Source organism: Phacochoerus africanus, chromosome 9 (assembly GCF_016906955.1).
Source record: "Phacochoerus africanus isolate WHEZ1 chromosome 9, ROS_Pafr_v1, whole genome shotgun sequence".
Taxonomy (NCBI): Eukaryota; Metazoa; Chordata; class Mammalia; order Artiodactyla; family Suidae; genus Phacochoerus; species Phacochoerus africanus.
Window position 1 is genome coordinate 79,554,942 of NC_062552.1, and position 23,217 is coordinate 79,578,158.

At 40.3% G+C, this 23,217-nt stretch overlaps 1 protein-coding gene across 1 annotated transcript; it reads left to right on the forward strand.

The window, feature by feature from the left end:
* Positions 1-2,346: 2,346 nt before the first annotated feature.
* RNASE9 (ribonuclease A family member 9 (inactive)) lies at positions 2,347-8,674 on the forward strand. The gene is made up of 2 exons (XM_047797488.1): positions 2,347-2,369; positions 8,053-8,674. The coding sequence occupies exons 1-2, from the start codon at positions 2,347-2,349 to the stop codon at positions 8,672-8,674; spliced, it is 645 nt and encodes a 214-aa protein (XP_047653444.1).
* Positions 8,675-23,217: the final 14,543 nt, after the last annotated feature.

Genomic DNA, 23,217 nt, shown 5'->3' on the forward strand with positions numbered 1-23,217 from the left:
ATGCTGAATCCTTAATCTGCTGAGCCAGGAGGGAACTCTGTTGATGTCATACTTTACATCTTTGTGTTTTTCCCTTAACTTTTTTATTGTAGTTTTAGTTAATATTACAGTTTTTGTCTTTCAATCTTTTTACTAGCTTAAGTGTTTGATCCATTGCCTTTCATATATTTTTGTCTTTACCCATGGGATTTTTCCCTTTCTATATTTTCTTATTTCTTGTTACAACCTCTTCTTTTTCACTTAAGAGAGACCCTTGAACATTTCCTTTTTTGTTTTTTTTTTTGTTTTTTTGGTTTTTTTGTCTTTTTGCCATTTTGGGCTGCTCCTGCAGCATATGGAGGTTCCCAGGCTAGGGGTCCAATCAGAGATGTAGCCACTGGCCTACACCAAAGCCACAGCAAAGCGGGGTCTGAGCCACGTCTGCAACCTACACCATAGCTCACGGCGACACCAGATCCTTAACCCACTGAGCAAGGCCAGGGATCAAACCTACAACCTCATGGTTCCTAGTCAGATTCATTAACCATTGAGCCACGACAGGAACTCCCCAAACATTACTTTTAAGGTCAGTTTAGTGGTAAAAGACTCCTGGTTTTTGCTTGTCTAGAAAATGCTTTTTCTCTCCTTCAATTCTAAATGATGATAACCTTGCCAGGTAGAATATCCTAGATTATCTGTTTTTTTTCTTTTTTTCCTTTCAGCACTTTAAATCTGTATAACCCTCCCTTCTGATCTGCAAAGTTTTCTGCAGAAAAATCTGTTGATAGCCTTATATGGCTTCCCCTGTATGTGATTCTTTGTTTTAACCTCTCTGATTTAAAAATTTTTCTCATTTCCTACACCACACCCACAGCAACTTGGGATCCAAGCCACATCTGCAAACTATGCCACAGTTCACGGCCACACTGGATCCTTAACCCATTGAGCAAGGCCAGGAATCGAACCCTCATCCTCATGGATACTAGTCAGGTTCATAACCCGCTGAACCACAACAGGAACCCCTCGTTGTGTTATCTTAACTTTTTCCACTTTAATTATGATATGTCTTTGTGTATGTCTTATTTGGGCCTCTCTGCTTCCTGTACCTAGATATTTGTTTCCTTCTTCAGGTTATGGAATTTTTCAGTCATAATTTCATCAAATGTATTTTCTACCCCTTTCTCTCTCCCTTTTCTTTCTGAGACCCCCATAATGCAAAAGTTAGCATGTTTGATGTTGTCTTAGAGGTTTTTTTTTTTAATTTTTACTGTTCTGACTGGGTGATCTCTACTCTTGTGTCTTCCAAATTTCTTAGACAATCTTCTGTATCACCTAATTTGCTCAATTCTTTCTAGTGTATTTTTCGTTTCAGTTATTCTTCATCTCTGACTGGTACTTTTAATAATTCTCACCACATTGATCTAGTCTTTTCCCAAGTTCAGTTAGCAATTTTTATTATTTTTGCTTTGAGTTCGTCTTTTTTTTTTTTTTTAGGGCTGCACCTGTGGCGCATGGAAGTTCCCAGGCTAGGGGTTGAATCGGAGCTGCAGCTGCTGGCCAACACCACAGCTCATGGCAACACTGGATCCTTAACCTTCTGATCGAGGCTGGGGATCAAATTCACATCCTCATGGATATGAGACAGATTCGTTTCCTCTGAGCCATGACAGGAACTCCCGCTTTGAGCACTTTATCGGGTGAATTATCTCTGTTTCATTAGGGTTTTTTCCTGGAGTTTTACCTTATTCTTTCATATCAAATATATTTCTTTATCTTTCATTTAACTTTATCTGCCTGTCTCTGTGAAAGTAGGTGAAACATTTTCCTGTCTTGCAGGCACGTCCTTGTGTGGAAGTGTCCCTATGCAGTATGCATGTGCCCAGTGGCTTAGGTGGGAGGAATGGGTCTGAAGTGAGCACAGGTCTTATCTTCTCCTGGGGTACATAGGCAACTGCCCCCTTGATGGGGGGTAGCGCTGGACTTGAGGGGCTAGAGCCAGAGCCAGATGCAAGCTGGAGTTTCTCCTATGCTCAGTGGCAGTAGCTGCTCTATTGAGGGACTGGAGCAGAAGACCTGAGGGAATAGGGCGACTTTTTGGAGAATAGTAGGCTCTACCTTGGCTGAAGATGTGGCCAGGGCCCAAGGGCTTGGAGCTGCCCTTCTGAGCTCTGCTCCCCTGCAACCTCCAGGGCGCCTACTTGATTAGAGGTCGGGTCAGCGCATGAGGGATTGGAGCCATACTTCTTAGCTGGCTCTGTTCCTTTCCTGGTGCATGTGTACACTGACATGTGCACATGCAGTAGCACTGTTGCTCTCTGCCTTAGCAGGGAGCAGCACTGGAACAGGAGGAGCTAGAACAGGAGCCCCATGGGGGCTTCAGGGAACGCTGGGTAAGTGCTGGCAGCCTGACCAGAATACCAGGCAGTTTTCAATCTTGTGCCTCAGCACCAGAATTCTAAAAAACATGGAAGACACCTAAAATAAGAACTGAGCTAAATTTTGCTTCCACCCTTGAGAGTTGGGGTTTTGATGCAGATATATTGGATTTAGGAAAGAAGTTCACACTTTTCTTGCACCTGAGTGTGAAAAGCAATTTCATACTGCACATGATATCTAAAGTTAAAGTATATTTCCAAGTTGTTATGGGTTTGAAATTTATCTTGGAGGTCTTTTGCCTGTAGAGATTATTATTATGTTATTTGTTTCAGGTAACATTTCTTGTAGTCTCATGTATATGGGCATGTAATTCAGTCTATGTGTGTGTAATCAAGTTTTCAATCATTTATTTTATGTCTGTGCTTTTGTTTTGTTTAATACATTCCTTACAAATTCCAAAATTATGAAAATTATTCTACTAGTATCAATACCTTTAATGCTGTTTTTTAAATACTACTTTAATCTCTAGTCCACCACACATTGTGGAGTGTGTTTGTATTGGGGGGCGGTGTATAGAATGAACACTGAAATCTATGTTATGTTTTTCCTTGATAGAGAGCCCATTGTCTCACTGGATTTATTTTCCTTTCCCAAGCAAAATCTATGAGATGCTCTATCCTAACATATTCCATACTTCTATTTTTCTGTGATTCCTAATCTCTGAAAGGACCAAATTATGAAATCCAAACAAACCAGGGGCCATATCCTATATTCCCTGGTCTATACATACTAAACTCAAGTTGACCTTACCAAAATAAAGGCAAGTTATCACTGCAACAAATTTTTAAATTTTTTTCTAGAATTATACAATAAAAAAGCTAAACAAGGCATGAATAAGTATTTATTTGTGGAAAACTGCAATCAATAGAAAGATTTTTGTCATCCCGACCTGGCTTTGACACTGATTTTGCAAAATTAGATGTCAAAATGATTGTACAATTGTGCTCCGGAGATTGATTTTCAATTCCTGAGTAACTCTTACTTTGTGTGTGTCCATTCTGGCACCTCTGTAAGCTTAGACACTCCAGTCTTCACAGTGACTCTAAGGGAAGAATTTTCTTTTTCTTTTTCCTTTTTTTTTTTTTGGCTTTTTGTCTTTTCTAGGGCTCCCACGGCATATGGAGGTTCCCAGGCTAGGGGTCAAATTGGAGCCGTAGCTGCCAGCCTAGGCCAGAGCCACAGCAACAGGGGGATCCAAGCCACGTCTGCAACCTACACCACAGCTCACAGCAACACTGGATCTTTAACCCACTGAGCAAGGCCAGGGGTCGAACCCGCAATTTCATGGTTCCTAGGTGGATACGTTAACCACTGAGCCATGACGGGAACTCCAGAAGGAAGAATTTTCTTGAACCGAGCAAAGGATTTGAGTTTCAGAGAACCCAGTGACCCTCTTATGACCCATACAGATCGCATTGTTCTCCAGATTTTCTCAAACTTACACCATTCTCAGTTTGGTTGTGGGTGTAAAAGCCTGAAGCATAAATATTACCTCCAAATGTTTGTGAAATATATCCATTTGAAGCTGGCTAAAGTGAGACTTTACTTCCTGAGTTTGATGAAGAGATACTCTGGGAATGACTCACAAAAGTAAGTCTAATTCTAAAGACTGTCTTTAGAATCTCTTTGTTCAACCACTCCAGCTAAGGAACTGATATTTCCTGATGCTTATTAAAAGTGGGAGTTCACTGATGTCAAAATGTGGCATTCTGAGAAACTGGCACTAAATATTTAAGAACATGCTTAGCAGATCTAAAAAATCCATTGCTTATATCATATTTCCTTTAGAGTTATTTATTTATATTTTGAAAAATAGTCAACTTTCAAGATAACAATTAAAAAAAAAAAAAAAAAAAAAACCATTCAGGGGAATTCCCGTCGTGGCGCAGTGGTTAACGAATCCGACTAGGAACCATGAGGTTGCGGGTTCGGTCCCTGCCCTTGCTCAGTGGGTTAACGATCCGGCGTTGCCGTGAGCTGTGGTGTAGGTTGCAGACGCGGCTCGGATCCCGCGTTGCTGTGGCTCTGGCGTAGGCCTGTGGCTACAGCTCTGATTAGACCCCTAGCCTGGGAACCTCCATATGCCACGGGAGCGGCCCAGGAGATGGCAACAACAACAACAACAACAATAACAAAAAAGACAAAAAAAAAAAAAAAAAAACCAACCATTCAGAGGTTCCCTTGTGGCTCAGCAGTTTAAGGATCTAGCATTTATACCATAGCTGCTTGGGTCGCTGCTGTGGCATGGATTTGATTTCTGGCCCAGGAACTTCCGCATGCCCCAGAGTGGCCAGAAATAAAAAACTGAAAGAACCATTCAGAAATAGCAGTTTAATAAGGTTTTGTCTTGGTGCCCCTTCTCCTTCGCCATGTAAACTTTATTTCCATTCCTTGGGACCATATTGCAGATAGAGTTTAGTGTTTGGGTTTCTTTTCTCCAGCTGTTTCTAATGGACATTGGCTACTTTTGTATTCTTTTCTTTTCTTTTTTTTTTTTTTTTTGGTCTCCTTGTCTTTTTAGGACTGCACCTGTGGCATATGGAGGTTTCCAGGCTAGGGGTCGAATCAGAGCTATAGCCACCGTCCTACGCCACAGCCACAGCAACATGAGATCCAAGCCACCTCTGCGACCTATACCACAGCTCACAGCAATGCCAGATCCTTAACCCAATGAGCAAGGCCAGGGATCAAACCCACGTCCTCAAGGATGCTTGTCAGGCTTGTTAACCACTGAGCCATGACAGGAACTCCGTATTTGGTGTCCATTCTTTTTTGTATGTTGTAGGGAAAACCCTTCTGTCAGAAATAGCAATTCTATTGGGGTTTTCATTGGGTCGTTTTGCCTTTACTTCTCAAAGAAGGACAAGAACTTCAGCTTGGCCAATCAGAGGAGCTCACGTTCCTGGATTTACACATGTGGCAGAAACAAGGCCAATCAGAGAAGTCATTTTCTATGTTGAATGAAAGTGGGAGAGGATGGCCTTTCTGGCAATGACCCTAAATAGAGTCTAGAAAGGTGATAATGATGTTCTCTGACATGACGTGCGGACACCCTGCATGACAATCAAGTTAGCAGAGAGAACACAGTGGAGAGAGAGAGACTAGTAAAGGATTTAAAGTCTTCATCTTGCTGTGCCTTCTGGATGTTTGTCTTCTGCCGTGAGTCAATAGACCTCCTGGGCTTAAGTTAATTTGTTTGGTATTTCTGTCATTTGTAACCAGGTAGTCCCACTACTCTAATATTACAAATAGTCCATACCTCTAAAGACTTACTGATTAATATATATGAAAATTCTGGAAAATAATCCATTCTAAGAATATATAATTCTATGAATATAGAATACTAATTATCGCAAATGTTGGCTCTTATTGTGGTGGCTATTGTTGTAGGGATTTTGCCATTACTATGAACATATCAGCCTTAATTTGAACTTTGCCATAATTTTTGTATATTTATGTTTTCAAAATTCAAATTTTTGGAGTTCCCATCAAGGCTCAGTGGTTAATGAACCCAACTAGTATCAATGAGGATATGAGTTCAATCCCTGGCCTTGCTCAGTAAGTTAAGGATCCAGCATTGCCATGAGCTGTGGTGCAGTTTGCAGATGTGCCTCAGATCTGGTGTTGCTGTGGCTGTGGTGTAGGCTAACAGCTACAGCTCTGATAAAACCCCTAGCCTGGGAACCTCCATATGCTGCAGGTGTGGCCCTAAAAAGACACACACACACACACACACACAAAAGACTTTAAAAAATTCAAATTTTTGTCCTTATCAAATAAAACATTGTCTATAATTTTAAGAAAATGCTTCTCACACTTTAGTAGGCTAAGAATACCATCGTGAGCTGGTTTCAAGTGCACATTTCTAGATCCATCCATAGAGACTCTAATGAATGAGGTCAGAGGAAAAGACATGGAATCTACATTGCACAGGAAGGCCAGGCGGTTCTGCTGTGCAAGGTTACCAGGTGGAAACATAAGAAACATTGCATGAGTGTGTCTCACACTAGTCTGTGTCCTCTCTTTCTGTCTTTGCTCCTGTCTGTCTGTGTCTTTCTCGATTACCCATTTACACTTCATCTCTATTCCTACCCTCTGCCCCCGGCCACCACTGATGTACTTTCTGTTGTGTCCTTGTACTAAATTTTGGAATAAGAAGAGAAGTGGGGAGTTCCAGTCATGACTCAGTGGTTAATAAATCCAACTAGGAACCATGAGGTTTCGGGTTTGATCCCTGGCCTTGCGTAGTGGGTTAAGGATCTGACATTGTGGTGAGCTGTGGAATAGGTCACAGATGTGGCTCAGATCCTGCATTGTTGTGGCTGTGGCGTAGGCCAGTGGCTACAGTTCCGATTAGACCCCTAGCCTGGAAACCTCCATAAGCCACAAGTGCAGCCCTAGAAAAGCAAAAAATAAAAATAAAAAAGAAGAAGAGAAGTGACTGTGGATTACTTTCTTAGATATTAAAATGTTTATCAAGGATAATAAATAAAACAACACTGTTGGCAAACAGATAAATGTAGCATTAGAACACAGTAAATAGAACATTCAGAAAGAGAATTACCTGATATATAAGGTAGCTTTTATTTTTTAAGATTTTGTTTTGCTAGGAGGTCCCGTCGTGGCACAGTGGTTAACGAATCCGACTAGGAACCATGAGGTTGCAGGTTCGGTCCCTGCCCTTGCTCAGTGGGTTAACGATCCCGCATTGCCATGAGCTGTGGTGTAGTTTGCAGACGCAGCTTGGATTCAGCATTGCCGTGGCTACAGCTCCGATTCAACCCCTAGCCTGGGAACCTCCATATGCCGCAGGAGCAACCCAAGAAATAGCAAAAAACGGGAAAAAAAATTTTTTTTCTTTGTTAGTTTGAGAGAATTTCTTTATTTCGATAGTCCTTATAAAAGTATTTTATATACACATAAGCAATGATAGCCGCCATTTGTTCTCCAGCCTCCTTTGTTAGCAAAAAGACAATCAAATATTCACTGTTAAAGAACAAGCATAACTGGGAGTTCTCTTCATGGCTCAGTGGTTAACCAATCTGACTAGGATGGGATTCAATCCCTGGCCTTGCTCAGTGGGTTAAGGATTCAGTGTTGCCATGAACTGTTGGTCACAGACTTAGCTCAGATTCTGCGTTGCTGTGGCTGTGGCATAGGCCAGTAGCGGTAGCTCCAATTTGACCCCTAGCCTGGGGACTTCCATATGCCGCAGGCTCGACCCTAAAAAAAGGCAAAAAAAAAAAAGCATAACTAAACCTTATTTGTGGTTGAAAGTTAGAATTCATGGATTTGTTCTTAAGTTCATGGAAAAAAGCTGATACATATTTCATTCTCATTGCCACATTGTAAGGTAACCTTTAAATTAGAGGTGAGAGAATGAATTTTATTCCTCAAATAATTGGTACTGAGATGACGTAGAAACCATGGAGGGGAACAACCCCCCACGTTACTCCTAAATAAATTCCAGTTGGATGAAAGGCTTAAATTGTTAAAAATCCATGAAAGTAATAAGATAGAGTGAAGGCAAAAATGCGTATACTTTGGAGTGAGCACAGATTTTAAGAAGCCTGAAACCACAACCATCTTTATTCATAGATAAAGGAGAAGGATGAGGTAGAAATGGGCCCCGCACAGCAACAGAAGCAGGCACACAGCCTCAAAGTGGAACATGACCCCTTCTCTTCTGCATTCCCTCCAGGAAAACATGTGGACTCTGATCAACACGCAGCCCCTACTTCTGCTGTTCCTGCTTCTGAGGCCACTGCTGTTCCTAAAGACAGATGACTATGCTATATCAGGAGCAAAAGAAGAAGAATTTTATGATTACACGGAAGAATTATATGCTGTAGGGCCTACAAAACCACCCACCAGAGAATCATTTAAAAAGCGCGTCCTTGTTAGTAGTGATGGGAAACCATTAGCTGATAAAGACTACTGTAATGAAGAAATGAAGATGAAAAATGTTCACAACAGGTTCTTCTGTGTTAAAGAACATTTCTTCCTCCAAGCATCATATGAGAGCATTCAACAGATCTGTTACAATTTATTTGTGCCATGTAGAAATAATGTTAGGAAATGTCACAGAGGTAGGGAAATAATAAAAGCAGTGCATTGTTTGTTAATAAGTGGGATCACAATGCCAACCTGTATGTACAAATCTACTTACAAGGAGGGACTGGTCCTTCTGACTTGTCAATGGGAAAATGAAATTGGAGATATTATTCCTAATCATGTAAATGATATTATACTGGTATAAAGTGTCATCCACTACGATGGATTTGCTTCTCACCATTCTAGAAGAATATTTTCTAAGAGGTTAGAGCGAGATGATAGAACCCTATCCTTAGTGATCCTTTAGGGCCAAAACTGTTTGATTTTAATCATCTACCTTCTGGGCCAGGAGAACTAGGTTAACAGATAGTGCTCTGAAATGTGGTTTCAAACAGGTCACACAGTTCAGCACATTTTGAATGTATCATGAGGATAAATGACTGCAGTGACAGGATGAGCAGCACCAAGAGGAACAGGCAATGGTTGCCTGCAATGGGCTCCAAAGTGCCATTCATGTGATTCTCTAGTTTATTAGTAGAAATAATAAAGTGCATTGACATAGCAAAGTGTATGTTTGTGTGGGGGTTCTGGGTTTGGACTGATCTTCCTCCGTGACACAAGTTGAAACAAAAAGAATTTGGAGCCCCCCGAGAAATGGCGAAATTCATCTTCCTGGTACTAGATTTTAGATATTCCACTGGATCACTTCTTTCCATACAGCATAATGCTCATGGGAACATGAAGGTTCAGATTCTAATCAGAGACATCTCAGGATAGACTTGAATATTGAGACTAGCAAACTCTCCCAGATACAGATACTTTCAATTTTCCAACATTCCTTTTTTTTTCTTTGTTTGGCTGCCCCCACAGCCTATGGAACCCACATCACAGCAGTGACCTGAGCCACTGCAGTGACAACGCCAGATCCTTAACTCAGTGCACCACAAGAGAGCTCCCAGTTTTCCAGTGTTACTTTTGTGGATCCCAACATGTTTGCTCTCACTTAGACATCACTGTTCACCCAACTACAAACAATTCCTCATTTGCTGGTATAGTCCTATTTATTCACAATTCCTATTCTCACTTTCCAGTAGCTGTGGCTTCAACTGGGAATAGACCACTTCCCAAGGTGGCTGGAGACTCAGTATGAGAGAAGAAATCTACCTGTCCAGTTTAGATAATACCTTCTCTTTCTTTGTAAAATTCCTTCATATCTTTTGATCGTGATTCCCCACAACTTCCTCAAAATTGGCTAAGGAGTAGTGGGGGGGAAGTTGCCTGTCACTTTTGCACGTGTCATTGCAACCCAATCTGTACATCTCCTCCCCATTCCTTTCCAGTCTTCAGATTCAGAGCTGAGGTCCGAATTTATTGATAAGTTGATGTAATTAAAACCCTGGGGCGCATGGCTGTCAGACCCCATTCATTGACTAAGGAGAGGAGACCAGAAAAATCAAGCCTCTAGATACCACTCTTCATGAGGAAACTCATGGCTTTTCCTTGTCATGTCTGAGTGAATGACACATTACTTTTGAGAATCACCACAACATCCTCTAAAAGCCAAACTTCTAGACATCAGCTGAAGAAGTTCTGCTGAGTATGTGCTGTGGACTATCTCATCTGGGTCATGTTCACCTCAACTATCTTGGGGTTATACAACATACAATAAATACATTTAGGAGAGTATTGTATAGTACAATACCTAAGGCATGAACTAAGCACAATATTTCTTCTTTTCTCCACATAAATGATCTGATCTGTGAACATTCTAAAAATAGAGTCATGGAAAAAAACAAAAGTTATTGCCATGGATTGCTTCTCTTATCTAATATTGCATATGAAAGCCTGCTCCTGGGAGTTCCCTGGTGGTTCAGCAGGTTAAGGATCCGGTGGTATTACTATTGGGGCTCTGGCTACAACTGTGGTGCATTTTCGATCCCTGGCTCAAGAAGTTCCACATGCCATAGGTGTGGCAAAAAAAAAAAAAAAAAAAAAAAAGGAAGAAAGGAATCCAGATCCTGGTCCCTAACCACTAGACTCCATAAGAAAAATCAAAACTGTCATTTTCTGGAATTCCCATTGTGGTGCAGCAGAAACAAATCCAAGTAGAAACCATGGGGTTGCAGATTCTATCCCTGGCCTTGCTCAGCAGGTTAAGGATCCGGTGTTGCCGTGAATTGTGTTGTAGTTTGCAGACCCAGCTCGCATCTGGCGTTGCTGTGGCTGTGGCCTAGGCCAGCAGCTGTAGCTCCGATTCAACCCCTAGCCTGGGAACCTCCATATGCTGAGGGTGTGGCCCTAAAAAGCAAGCAAACAAACAAACAAAAAAACCCTGTCATCTTCTGCTTTATGCATTTTGCGATTTCAAAAGAGTATTGCCTGTGCCCATTAACACTCCCTCCTCAATAACACCAATCAAGTCAGATGAATACTATCCATACCTGGATTCCCGTTCCCATTTCTTTTTCCTATTTGTGTCCCTTGACACACATTCATGTTATTTCAATGTGGTAAAATTACTTGTCCCTTTGTGCTGGCTTTTTTCACTTAGCATAGTGTCTTCTAGCGTCATCCACATAGTAGCATATGCCAGAATTTCCTTCCTTTTGAAGGCTGAGTAATATTCAATTCAATGTATATACCACATGTTTATTTACTCATCCACTGCTGAAATCTTAGGTTGCTTCCACCATTTGGCTATTGTGAATAATGCTGCTTTGCACATGAATGTACAAGGAGCTGTTCTAGTATTTGCTTTGTGTTTTTCTGGGTATGAATCAAGAAGTGGAAATTTAAAATTTTTTATCCATCTGAAAGGTGAGAACAAAACAGCACTATGTTCAACATTCAGGTAATTTATAACAGTATTAGAAATGGATGATGCCAATCAGCCTGTGCATACACACGCACGCACGCACACACACAGACAAATTCAGATAAGTTGACTTTTCTACCTATGGAAGGAAACATAGAAGACAACTAAAATAAGAACCTATACACCAAAAATTGGCAACGCTATAAATCAGATATAATGGAAAAAAATAAAATCTTCTAAAACAATTAAAAATGGAAAAAAAAAAAAAAAGAAGACGCTAGGGAGTTCCCACTGTGGCCCAGCAGAAATGAATCTGACTAGTATCCATGAGGATGCAGGTTTGATCCCTGGCATTACTCAGTGGGTTAAGGATCTGGCATTGCTGTGAGCTGTGGTGTAAGTCACAGATGAGGCTCAGATCCTGATTTGCAGTGGCTGTGGTGTAGGCCAACAGCTGCAGCTCTGATCTGACCCCTACCCTGGGAACTTCCATATGCAAGTGCAGCACTAAGTAAATTTTGCCTTCACCCTTGAGAGTTGGGATTTTGATGAGGATATGTTGATTCAGGAAAGAAATTCACACTTTCCTTGCACTTGAGTTGGAGAAGCAATTTCATACTGCACATATCTTTATTTTTTCCAAGCTGTTGTTGGTTCCCGAAATTTATTTTCGGTACATTTTCCCATTAGAGGTTATACTTAGGTTGGCTGTTTCATGTAAGGTTTTCTGTGTACCCGTATATAAGAGTATGTAGTTCAACATATATGTGTGTATTCAAGACTTTCATTTTCTTTATACCTATGCCCTTGGTTGTTTAATAAAGACATTCCTTACAAATTCCTGTGTCAATATCCTTAATGTTGTTTGTTATTTTTTATTTATTTATTTAGTCTTTTTAGGGCCGCACCTGCGGCACATGGAAGTTCCCATATGAGTAGAGAAAACCTCTTCTAACTGCTGTCCAATCCGCACTCTCTACCTCAAATACCTCAAATACTCTGGCATGGAAGAGCAACAAAAAATTCAAATAGGAAGAGAATAGAGGAGTTTCTGCCGTGGCTCAGTGGTTAATGAACCAGACTAATATCCATGAGGACTCAGGTTCGATCCCTGGGCTTGCTCAGTGGGTAAGGATCCAGAGTTGCCGTGAACCTGGTGTAGGGCACAGATTCGGCTCAGATCCCACATTGCTGGGGCTGTGGTATAGGCCGGCGGCTACAGCTCTGATTCGACCCCTAGCCTGGGACCCTCCATATACCACAGGTGTGTTACCAAAAAGACAAAAAAAAAAAGATTAGTAGAAATACTTCTCAGGTTGGGAATAACAATTCAGGATGCATTTCTGACCTATTTATGAGTCTGAAGGATCTCAGAAATTCTTTATGCTTCATTAGCCTCAAAAGATCCTTCTTAATTTTGATACTATTACAGGCAGAAGTGAAGCTTTTTCGTCAAGATTTCAGCTCTCTAAGCCCCAATCCATGACCCAAACTGAGATTCTAAGCGCTCTGCACCCATCATAACCACTTCATAATTTATAACCATGGGATGCAAGACAGCTTTGTGGGATAGCCCAAATGCAGTCAATATTGACTGAATTTATAAATTGAATAATACTATTTCAAGCTAAATTTAAAAGCTTAAGGAAGAACTATGAGTTTTAATTTTTTATTTTAACCAATTTAATTCTCATTGTTAAAACCAAAATAAACTTCTTAATAGGTTCTGAAAAACTTCTTTGGATACACTCAAATGCTCACATCAACCCTTATACCTTCTGTTCCTCAATAGCCTGATGCCATCGGCATCCCCTGCGGCCAGTGCTAAGGGTTTAGTGCACAGGAAAATCCCGATGATGTTGGACCTGGAATCTGCCCTAGGCCTTCTATTTCTCCTGAGGGCCAAAAAAGTAAAATAATAACAACTCCCGACCTTACTGCGAGACCTTGAGAAACCCCTGGGGCACAGCTGGGGCATGATCAAAGGACAGAGTCAACAGTTTACAAAAAACATGCAGGAGATACAGAACATTCTGATATTGTATTCCATGCACACAATAATTTTATTTCATCTCGTTATTCAAGATACATACAGGTCAACTGTTCTCCCTAAGTGGGAGGAGATTCTGGAAAAAAAGTCATGAAGCAACATATCCAGGCTTCAATAGCCTGGAAGTATAAAATAAGGCTACATTTCCATTTAAAAAAAAATTTAAAGATTTCAGATGTCCATGTCCCCAGATAGGAATATAGTCTGTCCTTTCATGTCCTTGGATAACTTCTGATCCCCCTGTTGGTACTCACTTAATGCATTCTCACAGCGCCTTCAGGTCCTTCCCACACTCTCTTTGGAGGGATGGAGTCCACTGACTGCCCTGTCTTCACACCTACTTCCACCATTGCCCCAGCTTCAGGGGAAAGAGCTCTGCTTCCTCTTTTCTTTTAGGTCTGTCTTTCCCTTAATTATCCAGAGCAGAGCTATGGTCAGATAAAAACATTTTTTAAATTAAATTTTAAGAAAATAGAAAAAAAAATTTTCCTTTTTTGCCCCACCCCACACACACCAGGGCATACGGAGTTCCACCCAAGCCACAGCTGTGGCAACACTGGATCTTTAACCCACTGTGGCAGGCCAGGGGTCGAACCTGCATCTCAGTGCTCCCCATCCTGTTGTGCTATAGCGGGAACTCCAAAAACAGAAAAATTTTAAAAATACAAACAATGATAAAATATGCAGATGTGAATACCCTTGTATAAACTCTCTGTTTGCCTTTGGGGATATTTCCAGAGGGCAGAGTCCTAGAAGTTAAACTTCATGGGTTACATGAGGCAATTGTCATCATCACAAAGATGTACATTTCCATTTTGTGGACTTTTCTTTAATTGTGTTATACTTAAATTGTAATATGTTTGATTATTTTTCTTGATCAAAGTGAAATTACAGTTCAAACTCAATGTATTGAGTTAGTGAATCCCCAGTTTGTACCTGTATGTTAATTTCTTTCCCTCCCAAATGTTAAGAGCAATATATTGTAACATCCAATGTTGAAAGTTAACTGTTTTATCAAGATACATCATTTTGATTTTTATCACTGGTATATGCATATTAATTAGTAAAGACTAAGAAAATTGCACTATTTAAAAATTCATCATATTCTTCTAGAGAAAATTATGATTCATTTATTGATACATATCTTCTCAGATTTTATTCTCTCAAATTTACCAAGAAACCTTGAGACAGATGTGAAAGTCAAGCATCCTCTTTACAAATCCCAATCATGAAACTAGTGCATTGGCGCCATCTGGTGACATTCCTTATGCACGTCATAGATGCTGAGGTGGGGGTGGGGCATTGTTATTTTTGAAAAGTTAATACATATAGGAGGAAAAATTAGACATACCATAAATTCAGCACATACCATTTAATGTTATATAACATATATTTATATATATATAACACATTTAACAACATTGAATTATCTTCAATTTTAAAGGAAATTTATTTGCCCAAGACTATAAAATTAGTTCTATTTGTTTGTGGAATTTATTCTTTTCTCATGCTGAACTGTCCCCATATTTCTCTGAAGATTTCACTTATAAAATATGAATTAAAAGTCACAAGGCAGAAATTAGAGGATAAGGTCTTAATTAATAATTAGAGGCTAAGACACTGATGAAAGAAATCAAAGATGACACAAATAGATGGAAAGACATACCATGCTCTTGCATTGGAAGAGTCAATATTATCAAAATGACTACACTACCCAAGGCAATCTACAGATTTAATGCAATCCGTATCAAATTAATAAGGACATTTTTCAAGCAAAATATTTTAAAGTTTGTTTGGAAACACAAAAGACCCAGAATAGCCAATGATATCCTGAAAAAGAAAAATGGAGCTGGAGGAATCAGGCTCCCTGACTTCAGACTATACTACAAAGCAACACTCATCAAAACTGTATGGTACTGGCACAAAGACAGACATATAGATCAGTGGAAGAGGATAGAAAGCCCAGAATTAAACCCACGCACCTACAGCCAACTCATCTATGACAAAGGAGGCAAGAATATGCAATGGAGAAAAGACAGCCTGTTCAATAAGTGGTACTGGGAAAACTGGACAGCCACATGTAAAAGAATGAAATAAAACATTCCCTAACACCATACACAAAAATAAAGCCAAAATGGATTAAAAACCTAGATATAAGGCTAGATACAATAAAACTCTTAGAGGAAAACATAGGCCAAACACTCGCTGACATAAACAACAGCAACATCTTCTCAGATCCATCTCTTAGAGTATGGACAGTAAAAACAAAAATAAACAAATGGAACTTAATGAAACTTAAAAGTTTCTGCACAGCAAAGGAAACCCTAAACAAAACGAAAAGACAATCCACAGAAAGGGAGAAAATCTTTGCAAATGAATCGACTGACAAGGGATTAATCCCCAAAATTTATAAACACCTCCTACCATTCAGTACCAAAACAAACAAACAAACAACTCCATCCAAAAATGGGCAGAAGGTCTAAACAGACAATTCTCCAAAGATATACAGATGGCCAAAAAACACATGAAAAGATGTTCAACAACACTCATCTTTAGAGAAATGCAAATAAAAACCACTATGAAGTACCACCTTACACCAGCCAGAATGGCTATCATCAAAAAGTCTACAAACAATAAGTGCTGGAGAGGGTGTGGAGAAAAAAGAAACCTATTTCACTGTTGGTGGGATTGTAAATTGGTGCAACCACTATGAAAAACAGTATGGAGATTCCTCAGAAAACCAAAAATAGAACTACCATTTGATCCAGCAATCCCACTTCTGGGCATCTCTCCAGAGAAAACCATGACTCAAAAAGACACATGTACTCCAGTGTTCATTGCAGTACTATATGCAATAGCCAAGACATGGAAACAACCTAAATGTCCATTGACAGAGGAGTGGATCCAGAAGATGTGGTACATGTACACAATGGAATATTACTCAGCCATTAAAAGGAACGAAATACCAGAATTTTTAGCAACATGGATGGACCTAGAAATTATCATGCTAAGTGAAGTCAGTCAGACAATGAGATACCAACACCAAATGCTTTCACTGACATGTGGAATCTGAAAAAAGGACACAATGCACTTTGCAGAATGGATACTGACTCACAGACTTTGAAAAACTTATGGTTTCCAAAGGAGACAGTTTGGGGGGGTGGGAGGATGCGCTGGGGTTGTAGGATGGAAATCCTATAAAATTGGATTTGGATGATCATTGTACAACTATAAATGTAATAAATTCATTGAATAATAATAAAATAATAATAATTAGAGGCTAATACCTCCAATTAGTGTATTCTGAGTTACTTGAAAACTGTTGTTTCTATAAAACAAAACCAGAATGCTATGAAGAAGTAACAATAGAAGAGAATAAATATTTGGAATAAACATATTAATGTCAGGAGGAACAAAATAATCATTACTAAGGTCAAAAAATGAAGTCAATGATTCCACCCCTACCCTGGGAACCTCTGTATGCCATGAGTGCAGCCGAAGAAAAGACAAAAAGACAAAAAAAAAAAAAGAATTTGTTTAGGAGTTCCCAGCATGGCACAGTGGTTAACGAACCCGACTAGGAACCATGAGGTTGTGGGTTCAGTCCCTGCCCTTGCTCAGTGGGTTAACGATCCGGCATTGCCGTGAGCTGTGGTGTAGGTTGCAGACTCGGCTCGGATCCCACGTTGCTGTAGCTGTGGGTAGGCCAGCAGCTACGGCTCTGATTCGACCCCTAGCCTGGGAACCTCCATATGCTGCAGAAGTGGCCCAAAGAAATAGCAAAAAGACAAAAAAAAAAAAAAAAGAAGTCAAAGAAATTTCCAAGAAATTCATTCCAAGACATGAGAAAAAAGTAGAAGAGATGAGAAAATCCAAAAGATCCAATATTTGACTAATAGAGTTTCAGAAAGAGAGGAGAAAGAAAAAGGAAAATTGAAAACTGAATAAATTAAATTTCCCAGACCTGAAAATTTGTTTATAAATTAAACCCTACAATGGCCACCACCACCCCTCAACCTACACTTAAGCATATTAACGTGAAAATTGAGGACAGTCATAAAAAGATCCCAAAAGCTGTTAGGGAAATAGAAAATGTCATTTACAAAGACCCGAGAGGGCATCAGGCTTCTCAACAAGAGCTTTGGATGAGAGAAAACTAGGAAGCCATGTGTTTTCACAGTTCTAAAGAGAAATTCTTGTCAGTCTATAATTACATACCCAAGCAAACTATCAATCAAACCTGAGAATACAATAAATACATTTTCCAGTATGCAAGAGTTCACAAAATGTACATCCCAAGAACACTTTCTTATGAATTTCCTTGGCCATAGGCTCCAACAAAAAGAAAAAGAAGAGTAGACCAAGAAAAAGGAAGGTGTGGTGTCCAGACAACAATTATTACAGGATCGCAGCTGAACAATAGAACTACTGGGGCAGAGGCTCTAGGAGAAAAATCTCTGGGGAGAGGAAATACTTGATAGAACACTTAACTTGATCCAGAGAACAGATGAACATGAGGATGTACAGCTTGCAAAAAGTGTAACAAAATTAAAAAGACAACGATAAATGCCTGGGAGTTCTCGTCGTGGCTCAATGGTTAACGAATCCAACTAGAAACAATGAGGTTGCGGGTTCGATCCCTGGCCTTGCTCAGTGGGTTAAGCATCCGGCGGTGCTGTGAGCTGTGGTGTAGGTCCCAGACAAGGCTCAGATCCCGAGTTGCTGTGTCTCTGGTGTAGGCCAGCATCTATAGCTCCCATTAGACCCCTAGCCTGAGAACCACCTTATGCCATGGGAGTGGCCCTAGAAAAGGCAAAAAGACAAATGATAATAATAATAATAATAAATGCCCGGAGATACAAAGTGTTTTTAAAAATTACGGTGTTTCTGGATCTTAAAAAAAAAATACTATTTGCATATTCAAATTAACAAATAATTTACATCGATTTCCAGTGTTAGAGTTAATGAACCTAAGTCTTAATTTTGATTACAGAATGAAATATTAATATTAACCACATGACAATGTAAAACTAAAGGACAGATGACTGAAGTTGTGAGATGGAATAAAGGAAAGATAAGGATGGTAATATCCTCATCTTGCAAATTAGGGTCTCAAAATATACAGCGCTTAGCTGAAGCAGGTATTAAGAGAGTTAGGATAGTATTAGGTTAGAAAGGTAAGCAACAGAGAGACTAAACTATAGCTATATTAGGAGGAAGAGGAGAGGGAGATGAGGTGAAATAGAGCTAAACCTAATCTGGGAGAACATGAAGTCAATAGACACTTGATGAATGAAAAAGTAGAAGGAGCCTTGTATAGAGAGAGTGAGAGAAGAGTGAGAAATTGTGTCTCTGGCACCACTTGGACTTGGACTGGAGAGTTGGAAAGTGGTGAGGAGAGAGACTGTAGCTTTTAACTGTGGACATGTATTGTTTTGAGAAATAAAAAATGCGTTGACTGAGAGCATTTCTACTGAGGATGATAAAAAAAGAAATTTTAGAAATAGATGGTAGTAATCCTGGGCAACTGTCCAGAGAAAACCATGGCTTGAAAAGATACATGTACTCCAATGTTCATTGCAACACAATATACAATAGCCAAGACATGGAAACAACCTAAATGCCCATCAACAGAGGAGAGGATACAGAAAATGGGGTACATATACACAATGGAATATTACTCACCCATTAAAAGGAAAGAAATAATGCATTTGCAGCAACATGGATGGATCTAGAAATTATTACGTTAAGTGAAGTTACTCAGCCAGTGAGACACCGTCATATGCTATCACTTACAAGTGAAATCTAAAAAAAGGACACAGTGAACTTCTTTGCAGAAGAGACACTGACTCACAGACTGAAAAACTTATGACTTCCAAAGGAGACAGGATGGGGGGGATGGGCTGGGAGTTTGGGATGGAAATGCTATAAAATTGGTTTGTGATGATTGTTGTTCAATTATAAATGTAATAAAATTCATTGAGCTAAAATTTTAAAAAAAGAAATAAATGGTAGTGATGATTGCACAGCCTCGTGAGTGTAATTAATGCCACTGAATTATATACTTAAACATGATTAAAATGGCAAGTTTTAGGTTTACATATATTTTAAGTGTGGCCTGAGGTTAAGATTCATCTTTTCTGAGTTCAGCTCCTGTAACACCTCTGCTTAGGGCAATGATTAGCCCTAGAATTCCAGAAGATGGATTTATGTAATAGCAATAGCAAAGACTACAGAACTGCAGAACCAGGGAATCACATAAGTCATATGAGGACATTTGATTATTTCTGGACGTGAAGCTGCCTGTTCAGCTTTTATTCTCATTATACAGGGCCTGCCAAGTGAGAAAGTTCCCATCTTACAATTGACTTACTTTTTTTTTTTTTTCTTTTGTCAATGTAGTCTTGGGACTTTAATCTTCTTACCATTTTAGGATTAACATTGAAAGAGTCACTTCAGGAGTTCCCGTTGTGGCGCAGTGGTTAACGAATCCGACTAGGAACCATGAGGTTGCGGGTTTGGTCCCTGCCCTTGCTCAGTGCGTTAACGATCTGGCATTGCCATGAGCTGTGGTGTAGGTTGCAGACCCGGCTCGGGTCCTGAGTTGCTATGGCTCTGGCGTAGGCTGGCAGCCACAGCTCTGATTCGACCCCTAGCCTGGGAACCTCCATATGCCGCAGGAGCGGCCCAAGAAACAGCAAAAAGACCAAAAAAAAAAAAAGAGTCACTTCAAAAGTAGTTGGGATGACTAAGCTGAGCAAAACAGATTACAAGAGAGGAGCCAGTCAGAAGACACCTGGGTATGGCAATAGTTTGTCCAGGCTGGTATAGAAAATCTCAAGAATAGTAAGCACTGATTATGACATTACCCACAGAAGGGCATGTGGCCAGACTGAAGGTGGGTAAATAATGGGAGAGCCATGGCACTATGATGCAATGTTCCTCTACAAGAAATTTCTGAGCCACATTTTCTCTGTATATCTTCCTGAACGAACCTGGATTCAACACCCATGGCTGATGATACTAGGCAGCCATCATGAATGACCCATTCAAATTTAGAGGTTTTTGGGGTTTTTTGTTTGTTTATTTTGTCTTTTCTAGGGCCGCACCCTCGGCATATGGAGGTTCCCAGGCTAGGGGTCCAATCAGAGCTGTAGCCGCCGGCCTACACCACAGCCACAACAACTCGGGATCCAAGCCAAATCTGCAACTTACACCACAGCTCACAGCAACACCGGATCCTTAACCCACTGAGCGAGATCCGGGATTGAACCCACAACCTCATGGTTCCTAGTCAGACTCATTAACCACTGAGCCACGATGGGGAACTCCCAAATTTAGAGTTTTAAATGTGCATTTACAGAGTTACAGAGCATATGTACCAAAAGAGGGTTCATGAGGCTTTGAGTCAGGAAGCAGAGAGAATCTCTGGGAAGAAGAGGCACTGAGTTGAGTCACTAAGAATTGGTTTAGATATGGCCCCTTCTATAACTGCTATGCAAAGTTAAATAATAATGAGATGCTTTATTTTGCCTATCAAACTGTCAGAGATGAAAGTAAAAGATAATAGCAACTTATGCAAAGTACATAGTGACATGAGGACATTCTGGACACAGGTGGTGAGAGTCTAAGCACAACTTTATTGAAAGGGAATATGTGGGTAGCTACCTAAAGCTTTAAGATTTATGTTCTTTGACCAAATGACTCCCCTTGGAAGAATATGCTTTAAGGAAAAGAATCTGTGCAAATTATTTATTGTTAGGAGTCACCTTAACTTCCAAAAGTAAAGAAATCTATACATGTATGTGTAACAGGGTCACCACGCTGTACAGGAGAAAACTGACAGAACACTGTAAACCAGCTATAATGAAAAAAATAAAAATCACCATATAAAAAAAACAAAAGTAGAAGTCAAATTTTTCCTCTATGTAGTTAAATAAATCATATTGCATAAACAAAATAGAATAATACATCACTAGAAAAACTTCTAAAATATTCCAAAATACTAATACATAATTTTAATTTTCAAAAGATGTAACATCTCTTCCCTTCCGTTAGCTTATTTCCCCTTCCCTTCCCTTCCCTTTTGTTTATTTCCATTCTTTTCCCTTCCTTCCCTTCCTAAACAATTTAGTCCTGAAGCTACTAGATGGGGCAAAGCCAGGTGGGCATCCATAAGGAGGGTCAGCCTAGCATGGGGAATAGAAAGCCAGAGAGAGAGGTGAAAAGGGCATCCATATGCTTAGGGGGAAAGGAGTGAGGCATGAGGGTTGCGGGGGAGCCAGCAAAAAGAGTTACAGCCTGAGCAGGCAGATGAGGTAGTTACTCAGAGGGTAACCTGGAGTGGGGTACGAAAACCCAAATAGGCAGCATCCATGTAGGGGGGCGGCCTGGTACAGAATGTCAGCGTCTGAGTGGCAAAGAGCATCTGTATGGAAAGAGGAACAGTGGCAGATTAGTTACATATGTGGAGATTGGGCAAATAAGTAAATACATAAAAGAAAATATGGTAGAAGGGGATTATAAATATAAAATGGAACTATAGGGAGTTCCCGTCGTGGCGCAGTGGTTAACGAATCCGACTAGGAACCATGAGGTTGCGGGTTCGATCCCTGCCCTTGCTCAGTGGGTTAACGATCCGGCGTTGCCATGAGCTGTGGTGTAGGTTGCAGACGCGGCTTGGGTCCCGCGTTGCTGTGGCTCTGGCGTAGGCCGGTGGCTACAGCTCCGATTCGACCCCTAGCCTGGGAACCTCCATATGCCGCGGGAGCGGCCCAAGAAATAGCAACAACAACAACAAAAAAGACAAAAAAAATAAAATAAAATAAAATAAAACGGAACTATAAATATGGGAAAGGAGAAAACTAATGAGAGCCTGTGGGGCTGCATTTGAGTTGAAAGTATTGTGATTTCATGGTTTTCAATGTAAATACGTACATAAAATACGTGAAAGTGTTCAGAGTGTGGGTGCATGTAATTGCCTTTTTTTTCTCTCTCTCTCTTTTTTTCCTACATTCCTATGCTCTCCACTGAGGGAGTCTTGGAATCTTCTCACCACAACAATGAACACAGACATGGCATCTAGATCTTGGACCCAAAATTCTGTTCTTGGAGTTCCCGTCGTGGCGCAGCAGAAACAAATCCTACTAGAAACCATGAGGTGATCCCTGGCCTCCCTCAGTGGGTTAAGGATCCAGCATTGCCGTGAGCTGTGGCTGTGGTATAGGCCGGTGGCTACAGCTCCAACTCAACCCCTAGCCTGGGAACCTCCATATGCCGGGGGTGCAGACCTAAAAACAAAAAACAAAAAAACACTACGAAACAAAAAATTCTTTTCTCCACTATCTTTGGAGAAATGACTGATTCCAAGGCAAGTAAAATATAGGTGAGCTTGAACCATCTTGCTGTTTCTCAAAATGAAGAAGTGCCAAAAGAATGACAGGGGCATGTCAAGAAGCACATAGAAGCCAAATTAGAAGGGCTTCCCACTGACTGATTCTGGGTCAGAGTATATAATCCCATTTCAGTATTTATAACCCCCTTCTACCATATTTTTTTTGTAATATATTTCCTTTTCTTCCAGAGAAGAGTATACCTGTGAATTCTTGGCAGGTAACACTCACAAGAGCTGGGAGATGGCTATACCTTTCTGGTAAAGAATATCTTTTATCATTGTCTCTTCACCTTGGAATTATATTCTTCTAACCCCAGCCTCCTAATGCCATATTGCTGGTCCTTAGCCAGAGCAGCTTTCCAGGGCACTGCTGAGTACTGGATTTAATCATATCACTTTCTCTCTTTCTTTTCTATCCCCTATGGGTCTCACGTGTGGATGTGCTAAAAAGGCAGATACAATGACTGATTTCAGGTTTTTTTCTAATGA